Source organism: Clarias gariepinus, chromosome 8, assembly GCF_024256425.1.
Source record: "Clarias gariepinus isolate MV-2021 ecotype Netherlands chromosome 8, CGAR_prim_01v2, whole genome shotgun sequence".
NCBI lineage: Eukaryota > Metazoa > Chordata > Actinopteri > Siluriformes > Clariidae > Clarias > Clarias gariepinus.
This window is the reverse complement of record NC_071107.1, coordinates 25,904,091-25,921,131: the sequence shown is the minus strand read 5'-3', so window position 1 is coordinate 25,921,131 and position 17,041 is coordinate 25,904,091. Positions and strand designations below refer to the sequence as shown.

Here is a 17,041-nt window from a genome sequence, read left to right as displayed (position 1 = left end):
TCCCAAACCGCGATCTAGCCCACTCCCCATGGAGCCTAGGACACCAGGCATCGGGAGTAAAACACTACATACGAGCTGCTTGTGCTTTTCAGGACCAAGCCTTTATCAGTTTCCCTTTTGACGTTGCTGAGGATAAGATTGGCTTTTGATCAAATTCCTTGCTGATCACTTTAAAATCTAAAAAAAAGAGGATTTAATAATTGTTGCTTTTTAACCGCTATATAACCACTGCCCAGTCCGACAACATACTCTGCAAAGTTTTACTTTTTGAGATTTATCTCTCTTATACCAAACAAAAAGTACAACTGACTGTTCTTAGAACACTGGATTATAATGAACTGTTTAGGAAATCACAACGAACCTTATCTTTCAGCGTTATTTGGATGCCACCATCTGGTCATTTTTATTATTCTAGACTATTTACATTATATTATTTAACACAATTTAAATACATTCATTTTCTGTTCTGAAAGGGAAATTTCAGAATATATTGTGCACAACCAGACTGTGCACGATATAATAATTTTAGTGAATGAATTTTAAAATAATGTACTCATTAATTTATGTAAAATAAATACTTTAAATTAAATTGTCTTTTTAATGAATGAATGTATTAACAACTGCAAAAACTTCAGTACACAGATCAAAATGTAAAGACCCTGTAAAAAAAGATAATGAAAAAAAAAAACAATTATCCAAATTAATAAGAAATCATGGACTTTATTTAAATCAGCATGAGGCAGTTATGCTATGATCAAAAAAAAAAAAAAAGGGCTCCAAAAATAGGAGATCCAGCCACATCAACTGCCCTTGGCACCAGATAAACATTTATGGAAATGTACATACAGACAGCATGGGGTGCCTTTAGAATACATGAGACACTCAAACATGGAAAAAACAAACAAAACAAATATTAACCAATATTTTCATATCTTCCCATCACATATCTGATAATTTCATAAGCATCAGCTCTTTCATTTACAAAGTGACTCCCTTTAACACACATTTTTTGTCTTAAACCTAAAAGACTACACACTGTTGCATTCTATGCCAGACAGTCTGCAAAAAAAAAAAAAAAGCTAAACAATTTCCTGATCACCTACTCATCTCCTGGAATAGCTGAAAGATGGAAAGGATTGGCTAATGCCCATATTAAAGGGATCATTCAGTAAAAGGTCAAGATTAGGGAAGAGAAAGAATGGAATAGAATTTTGAGCTGAAAAAATAGAAAAATACAAAATTAATTTTTACCCAACACACCAAAAAAAACCCTGAGCACAAGAACTCATTAATGACAAGCACTTGACATCTGGACAAGGAGAGGGGATGACGGGGAGAGACTGGTAAAATTGGAAAGAGACTAGGAAATTGGTCCATTTCCTAGTGGGTCCCTTTGTACAAAACATACACAATTGGGTTGTTTAGTTTTTACTCCACATTGTCTTTGCCCTAACAAAAATTCCATTGGGGGTAAACCACTTCAATCTTAATTACTGGACCGGCAGGGCAATGCTGTGAGCTGTCACAAGAAGCCTTTTCTACTTTCATCAGTTTGTATCATAATGCATGGAATTTTCAATGAGGCCCATTTTATAGCCAGACACTCTACTTTCGTATCAGAGACCCATTGTTCATTGCTATATTACAGAAGACCGGCTTTGTTTTGTGTGGAACAAACACTGACTCGAGTTGAAATGACTGCTTGTGACAACCATGATCTGGTGCATAAAAATACTATCAGAGAGCCCAAGAAAACAGATGCCAAACTCCTCACCTCCCTCCCCAGTAGCCCAAATTCACCTGCCCATCTGTCCTTTCCAAAAGTGATTATGTAACTCAGTGGTACGAGTAGCAGAATGCAGGAGGTGAGAGCTCTAGCGACACACAGCTGGACAGATGCTCTGGATATCCTATATGTGGGAGAGTTGAGAGTATGCAGAGGGTTTAGCAGACGCTGTTATAGTTTATCTGACTGTGACACCGAGCTTCTCAAGCACGCGCACACCCTTCTCCTGATACTCCTCCCTCGTCAGCCAGAAGTTCTCCTTGTCCTTCATGATGTCGGCTAGCACAGCTCCACCCAGAAACACCATGTGTTTGCGCCGTGGAGGATCCTCAATCCGGATCTTAAATTTCTGCAGGGTGTTATGTAGACAAGCTTTAATTATCATGCAAGAGTAAATTTCCTTTCTATTCAGCATTTTGGGTAATTCAGATTTTCAAATATATACACTTGTCTGTCTGTCTGTCTGTCTGTCTGTCTGTGTGTGGTGTGTGCATTTATTTATTTTATATATATTTTTATAGAATAATATTTATGAAAGAATTCGAGTGTCAGCACAGAAAACCGAGCACAGAAAACTCAGGACAGAGAAGCTTAACCTTCTGAGTCCAACTGAGTTCTCAGTAACATGACAGGCTACTATTTGTACCTCATTAACATAAAAAAAGATAAAAGAAGATACTGGTAAAGGAATGATTGTTTTATTGCTGTTATAAATATAAGTATTAACAGGAACTAACTTGTCTCATGGACAATCCACAACATTAAATGTAACCAAGCTGTTAAATGCAGTGTCGTTTCTTATTGAGTGCAAAACAATCATTTTTGTCAAATCAATGCTGAATAAGCATAATGACATTGATAACATACTTTGGACCATGCTGCTTTTTAAAAAATATCCGGTCAAATCACACCATGCCAGCATGTATTATTTATCAGCCTGATCTGAGTCGTGTTATTCCTTGTGTAAAGCTGCCTGTAGAAAACTAATGGCAGTATAAAAGACAGTTGCATATGAATCCAACCTCAAATAAACGCTACAGTATAAAATAAGGCAATGAACAAAAGCTCCAACCCTAACTTATTTTAGTCAGGGTTAGTTTTTAATTGGTCCATTTGTGGATATAAATAGCTAACGTCAGTCAAACCACTACATCCAGATGTTGTTCAATAAAATGTCAGAATTGTTATGAAGCCTGCTTTCTGGAATGGATGCCAAGAGTAGTCACCCGAGTACTAGAGACTCTTAGTGCTTGGAGGTGGTTGCGGAGAGGAAGATGACCTCTTAGTCAAATAGCAAAGCGCTTTCAGTAAGAATACGTCATCTCCTCTGTGGCAAAAAACTCTACAGGAAGTCTTTTCTGACAACTGCCATTTCACTCTACAGTAAATCTCATCTATCACGAGAGGGATCTCCTTCGCTGACAGTATTAAACATATGGTCATTTACAATATCCTCTTTGTTAATATTCCAAACTCATCAATATCTCACACCTTAATCTACATGTGCATACTTAATGTAACATATGATCTTGTACATTGGATCAGTAAACTCCTGACTGCACTAATGTATCGTGTTTTGTAATTTTTTTTAGGTAATCTCTTTTGTAAATGATCTTTATTTAAGCTATATAATATCTGTATTTTCAGTCGCAGAAACTTTTAAGAGCAAATATTTTCTTTTAACCTTTAGTTTCCTTTTCTCTGATATTTTTAAAACAGTCAGTAAATAACAAACTCGGAAAATGAAACATGCTGACCAATCATATTAGATGATTCAAACAAGCAGCTCAGAATTTCCTTTAAATGCTTTTCCAAGCTAAATTCAGAGAGCAGAGATCTAATTAAGAGTGCATGCTGTGTGTGAAACCTAGGTCTTAGTGCTGTCTTGCTGACCAGCTCACATATAGACTGCCAGAGTTCACATAGTTCCACCTGCTGGACAAAAGGTGGTACTTCAACCGATATGCTCTGTGACAGTAGGTGTGACACTACTGGACATTAAATATCGTGTGCTTGTAAAAAACAAACAAAAGACTGATAGCATAGCATAAACGCCTCCCTGATAGATTGTAGCTTTATGTTCGATTACTGTGCGATGATGGATTTAGCATACTCACAGAAAGCTTGTCCACATCCCCTTTAAGCACCCGTTCTAGATAAAGCTGCTTGAGTTCCCTCTCCAGTCGAGATGGCAGGCCTGGATACATGGTAGAACCGCCTGAGAGAACAATATGCTTGTAGAACTCAGCCCTAATATGGAGGGGAAAAACACAGTAATGAATTCATGTTATATATTATATTCAACCATGACTTTTTTTGTTTTGTTTTTAATGACTCAATTGATTAATTGTTTTTTTAATGTTACTCTGGCCATAGTCAAATCTGGGTTTGGATGTGATAGGGTTGCTGAATAATTAACAGAGAGAGGTCAAACTTACTGTATATAAATGGATGTAAACATCTTTTAACTAATAATTTTAATGACTGTTATAAAACTGTGCTGGATTACCTCTTTACTTTATAGAATTTAATAAACCGACTTTACCTGGTGTCGATGTCTGCTGCCTGAATAGTGTTGAAGAGCAGCTCAGCCACTCCCACTCCCTCCACGTTAATCAGATGAGGCTGGAAAAGAGCCTCAGGTGCCTCAAACCTTTCCCCTCCGACTTTTATTACTCTGCCATCAGGGAGCTACAGAAAAAAAATGTCTAAAATTTAAAAAAGCATATTTATGATGCATAAAGTCAACCAGAGTATTTTTAAATATCATCTTAAAATGTCCACCTTAAACAGTGTCATATAGACTGTCTGGTTTTGCACTTTTCATCAGAGTGTCAGCAATATTTAGGTTTTGTTCCTTTTTACGTTAAAATATGGATAGGATATCACTTAAACATTACTCTACAATCAAACACCCCCTCCTGACTGGTCACCTGGAACTGAGCCACAGGTCTGAGTGGGATCCTAGAGTCTAGGAGTGCGAAGAAGATGGTGGAGGGTTGCGTGGGCATATAAAGACTCCATTGAGGAGTGTCCAGATGTGGAAACACCCAGCGGCCCAGCTGGGGAACGACTGTAGCCACGCAGGAAATGATGTTACATGCTAGTTAGACAGCTCTTATGCCACACTGAACTCTTTGTTTTACCACTCTCCATTTTCTTTGCTTCTCCGTCACTTCTCTCTTTAGGAAAATGTTGGGAGGAAAAATCTGTGGAAATTTCTACTCCTACACTTCTTAATAGGCATGACAACAGTACAAACTATTGGCCAGCCATCTCCTCCCTTCTTTCACCAAAACTGATGCAGTGCCAACTGATGCTTCTTGCCTTGTGACGAGTCAATTCTAATGCCGTACTCTACACAACATTCAAAGTCTCTAGATGTCAATTGCTTTCAATCAGTTGTAAAGTGCCCATTATATACACAAGCTTTTTCCAGGAGAGATCTCTGCCAAAGCACCCCTGATCCCCAAATCCTGCTTTGTTGAATTAAAATAACCATGAAGGCTGTTTCTCATGTGACTGTGTAACTATTTTTACAGAAACAAGAAAAGCCGAAATTAAACGATTGTTGTTTTCTGCTAAGCAGTAAGAATACACCGGTTGTGAAATTCTTGGCCGATATTGATAAGTTCAGAATTTAAATTTGGCCAAAACTGATGTTATTTATTTCTTTGTTTGTTTTTTGTTGCTACTTATTTCCCTTTTGTGCCAAGGAAATCAAAAACAAAAATGCGATAATGCCAAATAAAACACTGATGGCACCCCCATTTTTGTACGGTAAAGTAGACTTCAAGAGAAGAAGAATGCTACCGTGCTCTAATTAACCACCACGCTTAACATTTTTCCTCTGTACTCAGTGGTGTAAGGAATTAATGTTGTATTCTGTATTCCAGTCATGTATGGTTTAATGAATGTAAGGTCGGGGATATCGGATGATGTTTTTTGTCAGAACAAATGCACAGTGTGGAATTCCCTATACAAGTGAGTTTTCGCCACTCATCTGCTATCCTTGGGCTATTGCTGAGTGCAGGTTCCCAGCTCTTTCTCACTCCCTACACCACAAAATGTTAGGACGTCATAGCAAAGGGTTTTGGGTGGAACTAATACGCCAGCTGCTGGATCTTTCCCGAAGCTGTAGCTAGCTACTGCTGTCCAAGGAAGACCACAATTAACTTACACAACATGTAACCAGTGCTGCATTCAACTGACATGACGCATCAGTAAATGGCAACTTATTTGAGGCTGATGGCATTTAAAGTGAACATCGGCTGATATCGATGTACAGTCGATAAATCAGTGCATCTTTACAAAGAGGACCAGACATATAGTGCAAAGAATATTTTAAATACTGCAGTTTGTAACTGTGCTGCACACAAGAACAGATGAATCCAATTTCCTCTCTAACTGGCTTTTTCTTTTCACTATACCTGCAAATAATTGCAGAGGTGTTCACCCTATGTCTGATCAAATTAGTTTGCTGGTTACAATTATAATACCAAATTAATTGTACACCATAAGGTTCGGAGAGATATCACTGTGGTTGTGGCCTTGAACCTGTTTAAATCAATTCTAGAATCTGAACATTTCATGTGCTATAAAACGAAAGTTTTATATAAACACTACAAATATTAAACAAACTTTTGAGATATTACACTATTGAATATTTATCATAATCTGGGGAGACAGAAAGAGTTGTTTTTTTTTACTTATTATTATTTGTTGTTGAGTCTGTGAATGAACTGTAACTATAGAAACAGTATCATCAGATGAGCTCATGAACATAAACCTTGTTAGTGTTGTAGGGGAACTCCTGTCCAAGCTGTTATAATCAATTATAATCTTCTCATCAACATAAATCAAGAATTCACCCATGCTGGGGTATAATGCATTATAAATGCATTCTGTTTATTACAAATACCAGTATTGAAGCCCATTTATAAAATGTATATCAATATTGTTAGTGTGTGTGTTTTGTACTGACTGTGTAGGATTCCACCAGTACAGTAGTCTCCAAAGCAAGCTTCTGCTCCTGCTCGATGTTGTAGCCTACATAACAGAGTTTCTCCTTTATCATACGCACAGTCTCAAAATCCGCAGAGTGGTTGAAAGCGTATCCTCGCAGGAGCAGCAGCTGGACAAAAAGAATTTAAGCACAATGCTTCATGAACTACAAGCTTTTAACCAGCAAACACTCCTTTACCTATTCTCCAAAACTCAGTTAATAAGAAAGTCTAATCGTCTGTATTACTAGACTGTCTATAACGATATATTCTAACTGTTGCCAAGACGAACAAGCAAAATGGCGTACCTTTATAAGATATCGGGTGATGTCTCTCCCTGCTATGTCCAGCCTGCGAGTTAAATGAGGGAGAGAGAAGCCTTCGTATACAGGGCAAATGTGGGTGACGCCATCACCTGAATCCACCACGACTCCTGTTAACAGACCTAAGAAACACAGCATAATTTAGGGCCAAGATACAAGAACATATAAATAGACAATGTAGCTCAAAATCTTAGCTACGGAGAACATAAAAGGTCTACAAACACCTTTGTGATGTAAAAATTTATGCCATGACAGATCATGTCAGATGATCAAAAGTGTAGCCTACCACCATAGCACATAGCATCATTCCTCTTTTTTTTTGGACTTACTGACTATCAAACTAAAGAGAAGTTATGATGAGGAAGAGCAAAATGTGCAAGGGGAGGTGTAATACTGTACAAGCTTTGAAAGATAAGGAGGAACAAGATTATGGACTGCTTTAAAAGTGCCCTCACAATTCTATACAGTAAAAAAAAACTGTAAAAGAGCTCAAAGGAAGAAAGAAAGCTGTCAAAAATACAGATTTTGTTTCTTTGTCCTCAAAAATGTGCCGTTTTTATCCGACCGAAAGTGCAATGGTGCAGAGAATAAATGTGGATATCTATTAGAATTTGCAGTTTTTGGATTCAAGCGTATTCAACAATAACTCTTCGGATGCTACAGTAAGTGAGGCAGGTACACATTGTCCTACATCTTGCAAAAAAAAAAAAAATTAACTTTGTAACTCAAAGTTATTATTATTTTATAGAAAATGAATTAAAAAAAGTATGATATTGATATCATCCATTTAATGAAAAGCATAATATGAATAACAGGGCTTTAACTGCTCACATGGCAGAGCAGATGCTGGTATGCAGACTCGTACAAACAAGTTACTGTATTTTTGCCCTTTTTTTCCCCCCATAAACTTTTTTGATTAAGTTTGATGGTTATGATATCGTCTAAGTGGCACAGAATGTTTACACTGTTTATAACAGTGCTAGTTAAACAATTGTGATGTGGTAACGTACCTTGAGCATACAATGTGAGCACAGCCTGAATAGCGATGTAAACCCCTGAAAACTGATAAGTTTCAAACATAACCTACAGGAAATATAAAAGAGACAGATTAATAAGTGCTACTTTTTACTGACCGTGTATTCAGTGGCAATGAACAAGATTAACTGATTTAAAGCAAATCCTGCTGGGTTCTCAGAAATGAGATACATGCAGATGTTAATGGGCATAATAAAATAATCTTAAACAGAAATAATAAAAAACAGAAGAGACACATCTGTCTGTGGAAACTAAACACAAATCATTCATTAACACATCTTGCACATTACAGGACCTCTTCTGGGAGTTACTGCCACATACGCCATATAATCCTGACCTTGCTCTGAGCCATTTTCACATGTTTGGGCCAATAAAGGAGTTCTTGGTAGGCCGGCAGCACGATCATGGCTCTGGTGTACACAGAAAACGTTCTACCTTGCTGGTATCTAAGTGCTAGTGTAACACTGGATTATATAAAGAAATTAAGATCAAGTAAAAAAATTAAGATTTTTTTTTTCATCTGATAACTGTGTTTTGTTATTCTGTGCCATCAAAAGTTCCGGTTTGACTTGAACACGCCTTGCGTAATTTGCAAGATTGAGTAAAAGCCCTGAAACTGCTGTTTCACAGTAAAACCATAGAAACCATATAGTCCTGTACTGCTGTACTGTAACTGCAGTGTACTCCGGCAATAGCGGTTACCCCAAAACTTTTTAAATGCTCCTAAATATAGCAGAGAGTATTCCCAGATTCAATGAAAGTTATTCCAGAAATAAAAGGTGGACTAAATCTATAATAGGTGTTGATGGTCAGGTGTCCACAAACACGGCCAGTTCAGGGCAGTTCCAAAACACCAATAATTTAGAAATTTACTCTCAAATGGGCCAACAGAAAGAGATCTTAGATTTGAAAGTAACTTCAAATATCTCTGAGAGCAGGCTTTTTGCTTTTATAATCCTACAGTTAATAGGAACCTGTGGTCCGTTCAACATTCATCTAAATATCTGTCAGAATATCTGCAAGCAACAAAATGTGACTTTTTCTGCTATTCTTCGGGACATGTACATACCTCAATGATCTTCTCACGGTTTTTGGTGGGATTCATAGGGGGTTCGGTGAGGAGGATCTTGCAGTTGCGCGAGTCAATATTAAGTTTCTCTGGACCAAAAGTGTAGTCCCACAGGTGCTTCATGTCGTCCCAATTCCTGACAATGCCATTCTCCATTGGGTAGTTCACCTCCAGCATGGAGCGCAGCTCACTTGCCTCATCACCCACCATCAGGTCCTGAAACGCCAAAGGTTACAATTTACTCACAACTGCTTAAAAACTTTCAGTGTTTAAACTCAGACGTCTAAAAGATTCCACTCTTTAAAAAAAAAAAAAAAAACTGCATCTGGAAGTGTATGAGAGATAACAATTTTAACATGTTTTGCTGTTCTGAGAAAAGAACAGAGAATCTTTATACTCACTCATTACGAACATGATGGGCAGTTAAAGTTTCATGTAACAGATTTTTTTGGACAATGATCAGAATAAAAACTGAATACCCCCCACAATCTCTGATACACTTATGACTAACACATCAGTTAGGAAGAATCACAAAGAATATAACCTACACTTATGAGATGTCCATGTGACAGCACAGATGCCATCATGGACTGTATAAGCAACATGTTCAAAAGATGCACACAGCACTGGGGTCTTCGCATTAAAAACCTGACTCGGGCTTGCATCATTTGACCTGTGGGTGACTTAAAAGCAAGGAAGGTACCGCTGTGGCTCAAGATGAGCATTAGCATTAGACGTGCAGCCACTAAGATGAAACGGATGGATAGCTGGATAAACCCCTAAAGGGGGTTTATTATCATTAGTATGGCATGCACTGAACTCCTCATGCAGTGAAATCTGTTAACCATTTTCATACACACACACACACACACACACACACACACACAATTTCACACGCTAACCATCCTTTACTTGTAAGATTTTACTGTAGTATAACCTTTACTCAATATGGCAAAACATAAATGAGTAATACTGAGTAATATTTACATCAGTGAACCCAGTTCCTAATAAGTACATTTATAGACACTTTGCACTAACCTGTTCCATCATGTACTAGGAAATGAAAAGAGAAAACCAACTAAAGGCAAAACTGGGTGTGCAATGCAGCTTTGTATCAACTGTCACTGGTACTCGTACAGTTACACAATTCAGTACTGCTGTTTAACACAATTTCCCTGCAAATACTGTAGGTTGTGTTTCCACCTTAAAATCAAGCCTTTTTTCCTCTCTAATTCAGACACTACAGTTGGGTGACTCTCTTTTTCCGGTAGACCAATATACTAACATTAGGGCCCTGACCGCTTTATGCACTGGAGAAAGATAAAAACGCATTATTTCAATAAGATTTAGTTTTAATGTTTTGCATCCATTATCATATATTATATACCTACATGAATCAGCAGAGTTTGGAATGTCTTTAACACAAGGTGTACAAAAACAAAACAAAAAAAAAGTCACAAACTCTAATATTTAGCTGGACAGTCTGTATTTTCGTTTATGCATAAGGGTACATTATACATAAGACGTCCTATACAATTTGTCTGACTGAAACTGCTGTGTTAGCAGTTTGTAAAAGCTTTACATATGGGTGGGATGGTCATGTGTCCTCAAACTTTTGACCATACCATACTAGACTTTTGTCATACTATTTGTTACGACAAACTGTTGTAGGCTTTGCATATTTATGCACTGATTTTCACAAGTACTGCCTGTACTTTGACACTGGGGGAGTGTGTTTTGAGCACCACCCTACTTATAATTGATCTGTCCAACCTGCTTCCTGGTCACTACAATCTTATCTGACTACACCAACATGATCTGCCCTGGAGAAAAAAAAAAAAACTCTTTATGAAAGTTACTGTGAAATTATGTAATTCTGTGTTCAGGAACTTGAAACAAAACATGTTTTTAAACATTTTCTTTTACACTAGTCAAAGGCATACATCAAGTAACTGACTACTCAGACAACAAGAAAGTGGAGTTTAGTTAAATCAAGTGTCCAGGCATAAAACCCCTTTTGTCTGTGCAGAGAACCATATTCTGTGAAATATTTTAATTTTAAACTTGGAGCCACAATGTTAAATTTCCATTTTTTACTAAGAGGGGAAAAAAATTGCAAAATGTTAGTAAACACTGAAAAAACACCAATTAAATAATCATAAAAAGTAAAATAAATAAAGAGGCAACACACCACAATTATGATATAAAAATAATATAAAAAATAAAAATAAGAAGAATTAGAAGAGAACCAGTACAGCATTGAGTTTTTTGGTTGAGGTTTGCTGCATGATGCATCACACAATTCTCAACAGGCGACTAGTGCAAAGGCACACATCAGTCTGCACTTACCATCTTTTTTTTATTCTACCTCAACACATGAAAAGAAGAAAAGAGAAGAGAAGGAGAGAGAGAGTATAAAAGGAAGCATGAAGAGGTCCGTCAAATCACGGAAAAGAATAAAAGGTAACAGGAACTTGTGTAAAACTATTACAATCTGCCTAAAGTAAAATGTCTAAATGAATCAAGCAATTAAAGAAATATTATCAAATTAATACACATCTTCAAGGTAAAATACAGTCATGGGAAATAATAATTCTTTTTAAACTTCCTTCCACGGTGATTTACCCTTATTTACACTAAATGCAGAAGCTGCATGTTCTGGCAGCGGCACAGACTCAAGAACTGATCGCTCCTATTCGAGTGAGTGGCTGATTTTCCACACAGGTGTGCTGCAGCTCCCAGAAATGTCCCAAAAGCACCTCTTCGTGCTGCTCAGCTAAAGTTATGCACATTGTCGGCGGCAAGGGCACCACTATACTCTAATTCATTGACATTTCTCACTAAACAGCTGCCTAACGGCACTGCTTTGTGTCAGTAAAAATTAATGTCATATTTAATTAAGTAGTAATTTTTATTGAAACTTACTAATGACAATAAGTGTTTCTTATTTCCTTTTTTAAATCTTGGCAGCTTTTGAAACTCATGATGTAACATGATTTAGCTTAGCTGGCTAGCTCTAGCTAAGAGAAAGAAAAAAAACAGCAGAGACATCGATGAACTCCACTTTACACCGGAATATTCTTATTCTGTTCAACACCTTGCTGGAAGTCTGAATTAAAAGTACTAAGACAAAGTCAGGAACTGGAACACATTGAGGTGCTGTGATGGGAATTTTTGGAGAGCTGTGCCAAAGTAAATTCTCGTAAACATCATTGAAGTAAAGCAATGATATTAATAAAAAAAAATGTAGGCCAAAATTCATCATCAATTAGGTCCGCATAACAAAAAATATGGAATTGTACTTGACAGTCTACTTTTTCCCCCATGATTGTATATTACTGAAAAAAATATTCTTCTTTAAAAATTTTATTACTTGACCAGCTATTGAATCATTTTAAACAACTTACTGGAAATAATCTTTCATGGTAAAATTTGCAAGTTGTGTAACATCTGGACCTCACCTTAATCTCAATGTTTCCAACTTTAGCCGTGGAGCGAATGATCGGTCTCCCCACCAGCGCAGGGAAGATGTGCTCTGGAAAGTTGGAACCTGCATAACCACACTTCACAAACTGCCCATAAGAAAAAAATGAGAGAGACAAAGAAAAAGGGATGGAGATAAGATTAGAAAAAATCAGTATTGTATGTCCTAAGGGAAATTATCTTAAACTTGTTTTAAGTGAAAAAGACCAGGTTGTTTACTAATATCATAATGTTCAACATTTAGTAAAACAGTTGTGTCTGCTTAAGAGAAATTGATTATTTTAGATATATGTACATTATATCCACATTTATTTCATAATAACATGGAAGAAAATGTGGGTTTAATTTCAGAGTGATACCCATGTGACTGTCAATGTGAAATTAAGGTTTTAAAAATGTATGAATTAAAATGTATAAACTTAGTATATATTGAAAAACTATTACTCCATGAATCTTGGTTGCTAACTTTTACCTCATCCTGTAGTGAGATTCTCCAACAAAGTTTGATTACTTGGCCCACTCAATTCATAATCTGCAAACAGTTTTGCTTAGGGATATTTTACATGTTTCTATAAGCCTATATGCAGTTTGACAATGTTGATATCTGATAATATCATGGGTATCATCTTAGAATACTCATCACGTAAAAATCAACTCCAGAATTATCTACACATTTCAAAACATGGGCAAAAATTACTAAACATTACATATATTAACTGCAATACAGATAGATTTATTTATCAGTAGGGGCATTTAAACACACTTCTTTTGTGTTTCACTATAACTTTGAGAAATGAGGCCCATTGATAAATGATTGTGATGACTTGAAAAAAAAATAATAATAAAATGAAACAAATAAGTCATTAAAAATATATAGTTGGGAAAAAAATACATAATTGTTTATACATTTTATGTAGGGCGTCAATAATTATAAATTATTAATTAACTGCTTTATCAATTATATAATTCTCAATTACTCATTAATTGCAAATTCTATAATAAAAGTTAGCTTCCTTTCTCGAACTTTTTGAAACTTACTGGAAATAACCAAAAATGTTGCGCTCTGCACACCACTGACCTACATATGTTTCCAGTCACTTCTATAATTATTTGTGTTCTTTTTATTCTTTTATTTTATCATAGCTGACTGTGGATGTTTATCTGGTCTCTAAATTCCCCAGATCTCAATCTACTCAAGCATGCATGGGAAGTTCTAGACAAACAAGTCTGATCGACAGAGGGCTAATCTTGCAACTTACAGCACTTAAAGCATTTGCAGCTAATGTCTAAGTGCCAGATATAACAGCATACCTCAAGAGATCTTAGAGTCCTTTGTGGAGTCATGACTCGAAGGGTCAGAGCTCTTTTTTGTGGCACAAGAGGAGCGACTCACAATATTGGTTTAAAGTTAGTATAGTGTGTGTATACTGACTCTAAACCTTTTACTGAATTGCCATGCATGTATAAAGGGTACATAAATGAGCTTTGATTATCATTTTTAAATGATACTTTATTTAAGATTCCTAGTGTCTGCCTTACATGGTCATAGAGTGCACTCCAACCTATGTGCGCGCAGCTTCTCTATTGCTTTATGCTGCGGCTTTCAGGGCCAATCTCACTTCCTCCTGATTCATAGACTGAAAACCGACTACCTCCCACTGCTGCACTTCCTCTTTACAACAAGGAAGTGTGTTTTACAATGAGAACTAAACCTTGCACCAACTTAGCAACAGTCACTAGTGATGGTAACCTTTTAGACACCATTAATAGCATTTTTTTATTTTAAACCGGCCAAAACGTTTAGGTTAGTTTTAGCACTCCAAGTTACAGCTGATGATTATAGGAGTTGAGGCAGCAGGTTCAGTCAATTCACTACCAGTGTGTGAAGCCTTATTGAACTGCAATAAATGTCCTTAGGAACCAGTTACTCATCATCACTGTTATTCTTATTTGTGCAAAAAAAATGCTTTTCTTGGCTATAGTTACAAGCAATAAAATCGACTTCATTCCAGTCACAACCATCTTTTACATCGTGTCCGTTTTCCAGCTACTCACTACAACTTCTTTCTGTCTGTGTTGTTGCCTGAAATCAAGTTATTTTTAGCATATAGTTGGTTTGAACCAATTTATGTTGTTAGTCTCTCGGCTGTTCCTGTCAACAGGTCGCCACAGCAGACCATCCTACTGCATACACAACTTGGCACAGGTTTTACGCTGGATGCTTTCCCTTCTATTTTATCCAGGCTTGTGACAGGCACAGCATCAAGTGGCTGGGGTTTGGGGGGTGGGTGAGAATTGAACACGGGCAAATTTATCAATGTATTCACTTCCATGCTGTTTTGAGTGTCCTCTGAATAACATTCTCTCTCCATGTAACAGGTTTGCTATGCAAACACTATTCTATGCATATGCAAACTGGTAGATGGCGTCATTGGAAGACTTCTGCATACATCACTGTATACTAAAAAGAAAGAGTTAGAAACACTAAATCCAGTTTATTTTTGGTTCATGTGTGTTTACTGTCTGAACGACGAAGTGGAATTCAATTCTTGTTTGCTACAAACTTAACACTGACTAAACGACATGAGAGTCAGTCGAACACAGCGTGACACACCTGCTGCTCACTTTCTTGACCAAATTAGCAGCAGCAATGTCAGAGCTGGCTAAGGAAATGACATTACCTCAGCGACCTCAGTATGCAGACGCGTTTAAGCGTGATGGAACAGATGCCTTGCTGCTCTGCGGACGATAAAACATGACATCTGTGTGACTGCGCTTGATTGGAACGCCACACACTCAGTGCTAATCCTATTCATGCAGCTGACAGCGCAGCTAGCTAACCAACCTCTCCTTATTTACCTTACACCATATTTCAAGTTTGACTTCTCCCACTAACAACCTAACAAATTTGTATTATTAACATTTGGACGAATTAGATATTGTATCATCTTTCAAGTTATTGGCAGGTACTTCGAAAACAAGCGCAAAAGAACGTCTTCTCATAAACAAGGCAGAGAGCTAACGGAGACTAGCTGTGTAGTCAGCTAGCTGCAGATATCTAGTGAAATTAAACGCGTTGCTCTTTGTTTAAAAAAAAAAAAAACATGGTAGAGCTGTAGCAGACAGCACATAAATAATTCGTAGTTAAATAAAGGTCAACACATTCCAGCTCAAGGCTTGGCTGCGCTTTGACAGCAAACTAACTAGCCAGCTAACTTCCTGTCAGCGACCGTTCTCGCCTGTTCTGCGGCGGATTCCCAATGCTCCCAGTGAGCAGAACTCCGTGTGGAATCTAATCTTAGGATGAGACTTACCCCAGTTCCGTTGTCACAAACCACCACTTTTCTGCCCTGGCTGTCCATCTTTCTAAAATGCAGGAACCGACAGATTCTGGTCAAGTTTATGAGCAAAGTAAAGCTATGCCGAACAGCAGGGTTTTACTTCCTGCTGCTGCCTCAGAGCTTCTCACTCACTCCCTCCCTCCCTCTCTCTCACTCACTCACTCACTTCCTCCCTCTCTCTCTCACTCACTCACTCACTTCCTCCCTCTCTCTCTCACTCACTCACTTACTCACTCAGTTCCTCCCTCTCTCACTCACTCACACACCCTCACTCTCTTTCTCGCTCACTCCATTAGTGCCTCTTACTCTCTCACATAAAGCCTTCTCACTCACTTCCTCTCTCTCACTCTCTTACTCACTCCCTTCCCTTCTCTCTCTCTTACACCCTCACACCCTTTCTCCTTTACTGCCTCTTACCCTTACAATACTTCATAAAGCCTCTCACTCCCTCTTTCTATTATTCTATCTCTCAGTCCCCCAGAGCCTCTCACTCACTTTTATTCCCTTCTTCCTCCCACTCCCTCACTCACCCACTTACACTCTTCCTCCATCAGTCACTCTCTTGCTTACTCCCTCTCTCAGGCACTTGCTTAGTCTGTCCTTCAGAACTGCTCACTCAGGCACTCAAACTCTCTCTCTCTCTCTCACTCAGTCCCTCCATACTTGCTCCCTCACCTCACTAACTCCCTCCTAATTTTTCTTCTCTCACTCCCTCTTACACTCATTCCCTCAGTCACTCCTTCCTCCCTCTTACACTCATTCCCTCATTCTATCAACCTCTCTCTCATGCCCCCTGACTATCTCACTTCCTCCCTCATTCACTCACTGTCTCACTCATTTAATCCCTCACTCACTCTCAATCAGCCACCCAGCCTCTCATTCTCTCCCTCCTCCCAGTCACTTGCTCCCTCCCTCCATCAGTCTCTCTCTCACTCCCTCTTCACTTCGTTTTTCACTCATTTCCTCAGAGCCTCTCACTCACACACTCACTCACTCACTCA

At 37.8% G+C, this 17,041-nt stretch overlaps 1 protein-coding gene across 1 annotated transcript; it reads right to left on the bottom strand.

Moving 5' to 3' along the window:
* Positions 1 to 700: 700 nt before the first annotated feature.
* On the bottom strand, positions 701 to 16,176 carry actr2b (actin related protein 2b). The gene is made up of 9 exons (XM_053502775.1): positions 16,014 to 16,176; positions 12,678 to 12,788; positions 9,217 to 9,432; positions 8,123 to 8,195; positions 7,098 to 7,234; positions 6,771 to 6,920; positions 4,332 to 4,477; positions 3,904 to 4,036; positions 701 to 2,135 (listed from the first exon to the last, which is right to left on the bottom strand). Exons 1-9 carry the CDS (start codon positions 16,059 to 16,061, stop codon positions 1,965 to 1,967), a joined length of 1,185 nt encoding a protein of 394 aa, XP_053358750.1. The 5' UTR covers positions 16,062 to 16,176; the 3' UTR covers positions 701 to 1,964.
* Between the last annotated feature and the right edge of the window lie 865 nt (positions 16,177 to 17,041).